General features: G+C 41.8%; 1 protein-coding gene across 1 annotated transcript in view; it reads right to left on the reverse strand.

Moving 5' to 3' along the window:
- DNAH3 (dynein axonemal heavy chain 3) overlaps positions 1 to 11,659 on the reverse strand; it is a 156,437-nt gene that overhangs the window by 127,708 nt on the left and 17,070 nt on the right. Inside the window, exons 8-11 of the mRNA XM_029949934.1 lie at positions 10,817 to 10,942; positions 9,445 to 9,640; positions 7,166 to 7,345; positions 2,054 to 2,190 (exon numbers count right to left, since the gene is read on the reverse strand). Coding sequence (XP_029805794.1) covers positions 2,054 to 2,190; positions 7,166 to 7,345; positions 9,445 to 9,640; positions 10,817 to 10,942 — 639 coding nt within the window. The remainder of the gene's footprint in view (positions 1 to 2,053; positions 2,191 to 7,165; positions 7,346 to 9,444; positions 9,641 to 10,816; positions 10,943 to 11,659) is intronic.

Here is an 11,659-nt window from a genome sequence, read left to right on the forward strand (position 1 = left end):
GTTCTTTGTGTGCAATCTTTCATTTATGCATGTGAGAGGGTTTTCATTTTTTTAATATTTTTTAATATTTTTACATTGTAGTACTTGTTTTGCTTGTTAGGGGTGTTTGCTTATTTAATACATTCTGTCAAGGACAGAAATTAAAAAAAATAGAACAGTCTGAAGTAAACTACTACTTAAAAAAAATAAAAAAATAAAAAGAATTAAGGGTGCCTGCCTCACTCAGTCAGTAGAATGTATGAGTCTGGAACTTGGGATTGTAAATTTGAATCCCACATTAGGGATTACTTAAAAATAAGATCTTTGGGGTGCCTGGGTGGCTCAGTCAGTTAAGCATCCGACTTCGGCTCAGGTCATGATCTTATGGTTTGAGTTTGAGCCCCACGTCAGGCTCTGTGCTGACAGCTCAGATTCTGTGTCTCCTTCTCTCTCTGCCCCTCCCCCACTCATGCTCTGCTTCTCTCTCACAAAATAAATAAAAACATTAAAAAATAAGATCTTTAAAAAAAAAGTCTGAATTAAAATAAGATGATATGAATTAGGCAGAATTAATTTTGGGGCCCCCGTGGTACACTTCCAAGAGTTGGCCAACACTTCAGAGATTCTAAATGTTTATTATTTTTATTTATTTTGAGGAGAGAGGAGGAGAGGTAGGGAGAGAGGGGGGCCATGAGAGAGAATCCCAAGTAGGCTCCATGCTGTCAGTGCAGAGACTGAAGCAGGGCTCGAACTCACAAACTGTGAATCATGACCTGAGCTGAAATCAAGAGTCAGAAAGCCTGAACGCTTCAGAGAGTCTAAAACTGAGATACAATATGAGGGGCAGTCAGTCCAAAGCTGTCAGTCCAGAAAGATAAACAACGTGTCAGAGTCCAAGAACAGGGAGAAGAGAGGTTTCGAATAGATGCCCCCAAATCAAATTCATACGGGTAGAGCTTTCAAATCTGAATCTATGATTCTCAGACTAGATTAGTTCTCAACTGAAGGTGATTTGACCACCCAGGGGACATTTGGCCATGTCTGGGAAAGATTTTGGTTGTAATGTCTATGGCAGGATCCTACCAGCTTCTAATGGGAATAGGCCAGGGATGATGCTAAACATTGTACCATGCACAGCAACTCCTCACGACACAGAATATTCTGGTCTAAAATGTTGACAAAGCTGCAGTCAAGAAACCCATCTATCCCAGTTTTCCTGGGATAGCCCAGATTTACACTTGTTGTCCCCTGGTAATTGTTAATACCTAGTTCTCTCTCAAAGTGTCTCAGTTTGGAAGCTGTGTTATATATCATCGTCACCCTAAATTAGTTACTGTTCACATGAGAAACTGTGAGATATTCTATAGTATGATGATTTTTTAAAGTTTACTTATTTTTAGAGAAAGGGGGTGAGGGGCAGAGAGAGAGAGAGACAATTCCAACTAGGCTTTGCACTGTCAGTGTGGAGCCCAATGTGGGGCTTGAACCCATGAACCATGGGATCATGACCTGAGCCAACTGAGCCACCCAGGTGCCCCCCTACAGTATGATGATTAAGGAACATTCAGATAACTTGTCTTCAATCCCCTTTAATTCCTAAGTCTAAAAGCTCTGAAAACAGAAAGCTGCTTCAAAATTCATTTGATAGCAAAAGCTGGTCTAAACCGATGTGAGACTACTTGTGTGAATAGTCATATTTTTCACTGCAGAAATATCAGTACACTTAATGAAAGGGTGCATCCCGAGACCTTGCTGAAGCTGCATCACAACATATGAAATATGCATTATGTTACCTTGCTACAATCCAGAAATTTCTAAATGCCAAAACTATCTGGCCTCACAGCTTTCAGATAATGGAGGCACACCTGTAAGTGAAATCTGGTTCTCTTATTTACTTGCTGTGTAACATTGGGAAAGTTTCCTCATCTGTAAAATGGGGATAAACAGTGATTCCTATGTAAGTGTTGGCTGTTCTTACTACAGATCTGTTTTGGGTGTGTGGGAACAGCAATTATTTATTTGATGACAAATAAACCAATGCCAAAATGGCTAAGTTACAACTAAACCCACTTACTTTCGGGGGCCGACTTGATTTTTCTGAAATACCTCAAAGGTTTGATTCACAAAATCAGAAACCAGTTTTTCTTCAGGGTTAATGGTTCTAAGAGTCAGATTATCTCCTTTCAACTCCGGGAACAGGATAGATTCCACCTAAAGGATCAGAAATCACTTTTGATGTCATAACACATCCACAAGACACAGGAAGGGAGATGGCACCAAAATGTAAAATCCTCTGCAGTGGACTCCTTCCAGAGACACTAGCTGCGCTGACGCTTCTTTCCCCTTGGATAGTGCTGGGATCACCCTCCTGGTCCCTTTACCTCTATTCTCTCTTCTCTTCCCTCTGGGTTACTCATCTTTCCCTGCTCCTTTCAAGCCTCCTGTCCTTGGAGAGTCCCCTGGGCCTCCAGTTAGGTTGTCAGGTTTCCTGCGTAAAGCTCACATTCTGAACTTTTCCCACTCAGCATAACTGTAATGAAATAATGTGTAATGGACCACTTTAAGTTTGTCATGGGATATAAATACCACAAGGGGCTGGATTGTATCTGACTTCTTTACTATTGGGAAGGGTCCAACAAGAGCGTGGCATATAGTAAGTGCTCAGTAAATATGGTGTGACTGAATGAGTGTTATAGTCCCCCCAACCCCACCTCAAACTTCCCATTCCCCATAAGCTTTTACTAATAAAAAGCTATTGGAAACATGGGTTCTAATTCTGATTCTGCTGCTAACTAACCATGTGATCTTAGCTAAGCTACTTCTCTTTGAACTTCCATTCTCTCCCCCGAAGAAAAGGAGAGACACTAGATTCTTCTCTCAGCTCAGGGGGGAAATAATCTATGGTTAGAACAGTATCTTTTCTGATAATTCAAGTACTTTTTTTAAAGTTAATTTATTTTTGACAGGGAGAGAAAGAGAGACAGAGAGAACGTGATCAGGGTAGGGGCAGAGAGAGAAAGGGAAAGAGAGAATCCCAAGCAGGCTCCACGCTGTCAGTGCAGAACCTCATTTGGGGCTCAATCTCGCAAACTGTGAGATCATGACCTGAGCTGAAATCAAGAGTCAGACACTTAACTGACTGAGCCACCCAGGCACACTAAGTACTCCAACTTCTAAATGGCATGTGTGTGTCCCTGGGAAATGTTCTCACTTGCATGACTCAAGAAGACTGCCAAGTTCCTGCTGGGGACCCAATGCCCTCCCTAAGAAAGCTTATGGTGATTGGTCCCAGAAAAGACTGTCAGTGTGCTCTACGTGGTTATAGCAGTTATACACCATGTATGAGAATGCACTGACTTACAAAGAGGGAAAGCCTACTACAAAAGATCTGTGTCCTCCCTCTTTGTACAATCCAAAGGTTTTTAAGCCAGTGGAGGTACGAACAACTTCTTTGCTGTGGCCATGCTGCAGACAATAGAGTGATCCTCCTCCAAGGAGATGGAGGACCTGGCCATTGGTCAAGCATATGGATGAAATGGTTTAGGGAGGGGTGCCTGGGTGGCTGAGTTGGTTAAACATCCAACTTCAGGTCATGATCTCAAGGTTCATGGGTTCGAGCCCCATGTCAGGCTCTCTGCTATCAGTGCAGAGCCCACTTCAGATCCTGTCTCCCTCTCTCTCTGCCTCTGCCTCTATCTCTCTCTCTTTCTCTCTCTCTAAAATAAACATTTAAAAAAAGATATGGTTTAGGGACACTCAACTGGTACATCCAGGCCACACAAGAGATTACATGTGGATAGCATAAGGGATTGTTTCTTGAGAAGTCTTCAGTCAAAAGAGAAAGTAACATTTGCAACTATGTGGAAGGAACTAGAGAGTATCATGCTAAGCGAAATTAGTCAGAGAAAGACAAATATCATATGACTTCACTCATATGAGAACTTTAAGATACAAAACAGATGAATATAAGGGAAGGGAAGCAAAAATAATATAAAAACAGGGAGGGGGACAAAAACATAAGAGACTTTTAAATATTGCTAACTTGAATGTAAATTGAAAAAATTAATTAAAAAAAAGAGGAAGTAATGTCTTTTATTGCCCTTCCAATGTGGCAGGTGCTCCCATGCCCTGTAGAGCAGTCTGTAAAACTGAGCTGAGCTCAATGGTGCCCTTTCCAGGTAATCCCTGTTACACTCTGCTTATCTCCCCGGCTCTCTGATCCCTGACTTCCTGATCTTGTCAGCACCCTCAGTGCTTATGCCTGCACACTTCTTCAACTTTGGGATTTCCCTGGCACTTTGAGTGAGAAAAATCTCCCATCAGGAGAGAGACTACCAGTAATCTACTAACCATAATAATATATGTGAGTGTGTTCCTGATTATGAAAGTAATGCATTGACATAACTGCTAATGCTCATTTTTTTCCTTATTGCACTTTTAGTTTCAGAAAACGCTTCCTTATTTCACCTCACCTCATTTTATTTATGCTTCTCATTCACCTCTTTTGATTTCAGCCAGTATTACAGCATCCATGTCTTAATTTTTTTGCCAAGATAAATATTTTCTAATATTTACTTTGGTTTCCTTTAGTAACTTTCTCATAGGTAGGCTTCCCTTCTGCTCCTTGAAATTGTTATTTTCAAAACTTCATGCTGACATTTTCCCCAACTTTAAAAAATTTATGTTCAGGGGCACTTGGCTGGCTTAGTTGGTAGAGCATATGACTCTTGATCTCAGGATTGTGAGTTTGAGCCCTATGTCAGGTGTAAAGTTTAATTTAAAATAAAACTTTCAGAATAAATAAAATGAGAGGCATCTGATTGGCTCAGTCAGTTAAGCATCCATGTCTTAATTTTGGCTCAGGTCATTATCTCATGGTTTGTGAGTTTGAGCCCCACATCAGACTCTGCACAGACAATATGGAACCTGTGCAGGGATTCTCTCTCTCTCTCTCTCTCTCTCTCTCTCTCTCTTTCTCTCTCTCTCTCTCTGTCTCTCTCTCTCTCTCTCTCAAAATAAATAAATAAACACTTAAAAAATAAAAATGAAAGTTAATGAAATAAAATAACATTTATGTTCAACCATAAAAAAAGGCAGGACTGGTAAGAATTAAGGGTAATGTTCATCTTTTGCTATTCTTAGATATTCTTATTAGATACTAAATCTGAGGGGCTATTCTTTTACAGTTTTAATACCCAGTTCATGGGGCACCTGGGGCACCAGTTCATGGGGCATCCAGTCAAGTAAGCATCTGACTTCGGCCCAGGTCATGATCTCACAGTTCGTGGGTTCGAGCCCTGCATCACGTTCTGTGCTGACAGCTTGGAGCCTGGAGCCTGCTTCAAATTCTGTGTCTGCCTCTCTCTCTGCCCCTCCCCCAGTTGTGCTTAGTCTCTCTTTCTCAAAAACAATAAACATTAAATAAAAAATTAAAGTTTTGAGGTACCTGGGTGGCTCAGTCAGTTAAGCATCCAACTTTGCTTCAGGTCATGATTTCTTGGTTCGTGGGTTCAAGCCCTGTACTGGGCTCTGTGCTGACAGCTCAGCACCAGGAGCCTGCTTCAGATTCTGTATCTCCCTCTCTCTGCCCCTACCCTGCTCATGCTATGTCTCTATTTGTCTCTCAAAAATAAATAAACATTAAAAAAACTTTTTAAAAAATTTGAAGTTTCAATACCCAACGCAGAGACAGAATTGTCTGAGGAGTTTGAGGCAGGGGCCAGTGCTGTGGGCATGTTTAGATAGAGAATGCGGAGACTGGGCTGCTTATCTCACAGTCTGATAGTCATTGGCATTCACTTGGGCCTAGCTTTCAAACCTGGTACACACTGTGACATGTGACTATGTCTTCTTGCCATGGCAATCCACTAAATCGACTACCACCCATGCCGGGTGTTTGCAGCAGCGACCACATGAGCCCTGGGCTCTCCCAGCCCAGCTGCTTGCAAACATTGCTAATCAAGAGCAGTGAAAGAGAACTTGAGTGGTGTGTATTTTATCTGTCCCCAAGCCCCACACTTATCCTTCCAAATTGCAGGGTCTTCTATTTCATTTCCTTCCTAGGGATACTGATTGAAGGAGAGTTGCCCACTGTTTCTTTCCCTTCCGCATACCCAGTTTTCTTGTTAACTAGGCTTGGTTGGATTCAAAACCCCAAATTCAGAGTTATATAGTGAAATCAGGACTGGTGCATTTTGGCCTCACATGCTTCCCTACAGCACCCAACTCTAATCTTGAGCTTTTAAAGACCTCTAAGTACAGGACTGCAAAGAGAAAAGTACTTAAGAGTACCTAAGCATCATGCATAATGCCTGGAAAATGAGGGAGGGGGAGAAAAATAGAGAAAAACACCCCTCAGTTCCCTTTCCTGTGTGGGTCTGGACACTGGCCTTCTTGCCACTTCAACCACCCAGAGGGAGAGAGAAGAGTACGAAAGAGTCACACTCATGTGGATCCTGCCCAGCACTAAAAATCAGCTACGTGTCTGGAATATGATTAGCAATCCCACCCTGGAAAGGAAACTGGAAAGGTTTTGGATCAGGAAGGGAAGTTTCAGTCTCTCCCCTTGATGTCTCCAGAGGTTAAACAAATGGAGCTTCAAGAACTAAATTAGATACCATTTTATGAAGATTCTTAGCAAGTTCATGGCATTGCTCCATTATGGATTATCAACCCAAGTTGGTTATGGCTTGGGACACGTCTGTCCTTTTGATGTTGGCATCATGTTGCAGAAAGGAGGAACTCTACTTGCTTACAAAATAAGTATTTTAAAAAAAATTTTCAATGTTTATTTATTTTTAGAGAGACAGAGAGAGCATGCATGTGAGCAGAGGAGGGGCAGCTGTGGGGACAGAAGATCCGAAATGGGCTCTGTTCTCACAGCAAAGAACTGGATGGTGGGCTCAAACTCATGAATCGTGAGATCATGACCTGAGCTGAAGTCAGACGCTTAACCGACTGAGCCACCCAGGTGCCCCATCAATGCCCATATTATAAGCACAATTCTCCAATGCACAGACATTTCTTTATGGCCCAAACTTTTTTTATGGGGTCAAGGCAGGCATACTTAGGATTCAGCTCCCAAAATAAAAACCCTTCTAACTGACTACCTTGTACAAACCGCCACTTTAAATATATTTTATTCAATATGTAAATAAAAGTATAAATGAATAAGTCAATACTATACCTTGGGGATCTCTCTAGAGTTCTTAATAATTTCCAAGAAAGAACTGTGTATTAATTCCCAGCATTCATCAAAAGATGGATTAAAGACGATAATGGGCTCATTGACTTCAAGTTTGATCATGATTAGCTGAGGTATGAAGAACTCCATCTCTTTGTAGGGCTCTTCGAAATCATTCCCATCCTTCAGGAGATACAAGATATTGCAGTTGTCACAAGATGGGGCTTTCCAGAATCAAAGGAGTGACTTACCCATTCACAGGATTACATGAATACCAGAAAAGGCAGGGTACCAGGCACTGTTCATGTTTACATAAGGGCTAGGTACAGCTTAGCCCACCCTGAGCTCATCCACTCCCCCTTCCCCAAAGTTTTAATTCAGTATGTTTTCTTTGCTTAGAAATTCCTGCATTAGTATTTCCAAATCCTTTCCACCCTTCAAAATTTAGCTCAAGATCCCCTCCTCTGGGAAGCCTCTCTGTTCTCCAGCAAGATACAATCTCTTTCACTTCTGAACTTTGGTATTTCTACTTCCTTCGTGGTATTGTAGCTTTCTCTCTTACGGAGATTTATAGGTACATCTTATCTTCTCTACTCTAACCTCGAGGGCAGGATCTGTCTGAACCCTGTACTTCCTCTGAAACCTCCAAGGTAGCAATTTATTTATTTATTTACTCATTAAAAAAAAATTTTAATGTCTTTATTTTGAGAGAGACAGGGAGTGAGAGGGGGAGGAGCAGAAAGAGAGGGAGACACAGAATTTGAAGCAGGCTCCAGGCTCTCAGTCGTCAGCACAGAGCCCGATGTGGGGCTCGAACCCACGGACTGTGAGATTATGACCTGAACTGAAGTTGGATGCTTAACCGATTGAGCCACCCAGGCGCCCCTCCAAAGTAGCATTTAGTACATAGTCAATGCTCAATAAAAATTTGTTGACAGAATCCATAAGTATAAATAGTTATCTGTATATTTCAAATGGAGTTGCTAATGAGTGTATAGTCTATTTTAACATGTATTTATTTTTGAGAGAGATGGAGTGTGAGCAGGGGAGGAGCACAGAGAGGAGACACAGAATCCAAAGTAGGCTCCAGGTTCTAAGCTGTCAGCACAGAGCGTGACGCAGGGCTTGAACCCACAAACCATGAGATCATGGCTTAACTGACTGAGCCACCCAGGAATGCCTCTATGGTCTATTTTAAACAGTCAAAATGTCAGCCTTCCTACAACAGAAATATTGGCATGGAGAGAGCTACAACTCCCTATCAGGCTAGTCATAGAGACGCCTCTCATAAACTACCCTGCCTAATGAAATTGTCACAGTGCAGCTGTAAAGTATTTGCCTAAGTCAGTGATGTTAGACATCTCTAGATCTATTTAAGGATGATTGATAAATATTTGTTAAACAGCTACCATGTATCAAATACCCATAAATCTTCCCTTCTTTCAGACATATAAAGATTTTACTTTTCCCTTTGTGTGGAATTTTAGAGTGAGATTTGTTCCCACATCTGAGTTTCCTCTGCTTAGCAAAGTGGATGATTACAGTGACATCTATTGATTGGTCCTTGCTAGAGAGCTAACATCACAGTCTAAATTCAGCAGCATTGGCTTCTATAATTTTTTGAGCAAGAGGACAATTGTTCATCTATTTCATTTAGAAAAATCCTTAAAACTTAACCTTTTATAACCAGGCAATTTTATATTTTTATTACTCCTTTTTAAGGTAAAATGTGCACGTGGTGTAAAATCCAAACAAATCTTCCTTGGTCCATAGGCTATCTAAGTTTAGGGGATTCTATGATCTTTTGAAATCCAGGACTTGGTGTTTTTGCTTTCATTTGGACTTCACCTAAGTAGTTTCATGAAGAAAGTTATTAATTAGGTCAAAAAAGCCTTTTGTTTTCAGGGGTGCCCCTTCAAAGACCAAAGAACCAGAAGCCAATATTTGCAATGATACACATAGCACTCCCTAAATATCAAGCCAAAAATTGATAACAAAATTTTTTCAACTTCTTCCTTCACAGAGGAAGAAAAAGTGACCCCGTTCTCTCCTATAAGGGGTATGAACTCCATTTTATTCAATCTTTATTTCCATTTTCTTAACAACTTCTCCACTTTCAGAGATTTTGGCAATTTACTACAGATAATTATCTCAGGAAAGCTTGCTGTGATTCACAGAACTCATTTTCATGAACAAATGTAGCTGAAGACCTATATGATGGAATTCTGATTCTGTCTCAGTTGTTTCCACTCAAAGGAGCCTACCACTGGTCCCCTACGTACCTTGTGTATCATGAAAAAGGAGACGAGGTCCTCAAGAGACTTAATAACCAAGTCCCTCAGCTGGAGGGACATGAAAGCAGCAACAGAGGCAAAATATTCCTCAATGTTATGAGAGGAGTCATAGTCACTCTTGGGAGCAAAATGGACCCACTGCTCCTTCTGTGAGACAAACAGCTGGGCACAGGTGGGGATCCACCTGTGAAGACAGAAGGGTAGCCAAGCAAGAAGCTCTTCTGAGCTTGGAGAGGTCCTATGAGATGTTCCCCATTCTCTGTGACAAAGAAGGTGGCTCATTCCCCACTAAGCAGCTTTCCAAATCAGTACTTTCATATCCTTGGCCACCTCCCCTGCCAATACCCCTTTCCTGGGAAGAAAACTGTAAGATATGAATTGAGAGACTCTTGGCCATTGGCAATACCCAAAAGCACAGCGGATGCTGGTGGCATGTCCTGCTCAAAGAGTCTCTAGTTTCTTCACTATAATCAGAAATTGGGGTGAAGAGGCATAAGGAACTGGAATGTTCTGTCCAACTTCTCTCCCTGGCAAATGCCTGGCCTCTGATTCAGACTTTAAAGGGGGAAAGAGAGGAAGAGGAGAAAAGGAATAAAACTTAAGAAGAGAAACTCCAGTGTGGTGGTAGCTGCTCAGTACTTGAGAGTGGAAATAAGAAAAGCAAAAGAAAAAAATGGATGCCTCATTATTCTTTCTTCCTATGTCCCCCAGTTTCTAATTCCCAGGGCCTTTTCATCCTATCACATCTCTTTTCTGATTACTAGAAAAGTGCTACTCTAACAATCAGAGAAGTACTAGTGACAGCCAGAGTTGTAAAGACAATAATTGTGATATTTATCAAGCAGCTACTATATGCTGCTCTAATGATAGAATTTTCTCGGATGACAGAACCCACTGGTAGGTATTACCACCAAAATTTTACATAAGGGAGTTTCTCTGGCTCTGGACATTATCCTGCATGCATTTGCAAAGGGAAAAAGAATAGTCTAAGGGACTGAAAACTCTCTAACCCTGGAACCTTGCAGTTGTTTACGTGGGCCACCTGAACACAAGCCATTCAAACACAAGTCATATAACCTAGCAAGACCTCATGGATTTCAGAGGGAGGGTAAGGAAGTGGTAGCCCAAAAAGGGATGGTAACGCGAGTTTCAAAAAGGCAGAGGGAGAATGGGAGTAAGGGTTGAAGAATGGACCTGGGGAGACACAAAGACTGGAGGGATGGAATGTGGAAGGAAGGTGACAGAGAAAGAGGTCAGTGAGAAGTCATCAAACTGGGCAACCTCCAGGCTGGGAACCAGTTTTCCCTCCTGAGAGTTTATGATGCTGTGACGAGGTCTCATTCTGAGGCCAGATACTGACTTGTTGAGAAGAATTTGGCGTGCTTCCGTGCAGTGTTTCTGGATCACATTCTGATACTCGTGAGGCTGCAAAGGCAATTTTCCTGCCAGTAATTCTGCTGTTCGAACAAACCTGAGATCTTTAAACCTGCCAAAAGAGAGGAAGAACATCCTGGGCTGAGAAGACAGTAACGAATTCTCGAGGATGGGTTCAAAGGGCACACATCCTCACTTTTCTTTTTGCTTATTTATTTTGAGAGGGAGAGAGAAAGAGGATGCGTGCATGTGCGAGTGAGTGGAGAAGGGGAAGAGAGAGGGAGAGAGAGACTCCCAAGCAGGATCCATGCTCAGTGCAAAGCCTGATGCAGGGCTCAAACTCATTAACTGTGAGATTAGGACCTGAGCCAAAATCAAGAGTCAGATGCTTAACCAACTGAGCCCCTTGGGTGCCCCATCCTCACTTTAGTGAGAGTAAAACTACTTATATTTGAAAAATCTGAGAGTTAAGGGAGTAGATAGTCCACAGGAATCTTTTTTTTTTAAATAGTTTATTGTCAAATTGGTTTCCATACAACACCCAGTGCTCTTCCCCATAAGTGCCCTCCTCCATCACCACCACCTCTTTTCCCCCTTCCCCCTTCCCCTTCAACCCCCAGTTCGTTTTCAGTATTCAATTGTCTCTCAAGTTTTGCGTCCCTCTCTCTCCCCAACTCTCTTTCCTTCTTCCCCTCCCCCTGGTCCTCCATTAAGTTTTTCCTGTTTTCCTGTTAGACCTATGAGTGCAAACATATGGTATCTGTCCTTCTCTGCCTGACTTATTTTGCTTAGCATGACACCCTCAAGATCCATCCACTTTCCTACAAAT

Source organism: Suricata suricatta, chromosome 8 (assembly GCF_006229205.1).
Source record: "Suricata suricatta isolate VVHF042 chromosome 8, meerkat_22Aug2017_6uvM2_HiC, whole genome shotgun sequence".
Lineage (NCBI taxonomy): Eukaryota > Metazoa > Chordata > Mammalia > Carnivora > Herpestidae > Suricata > Suricata suricatta.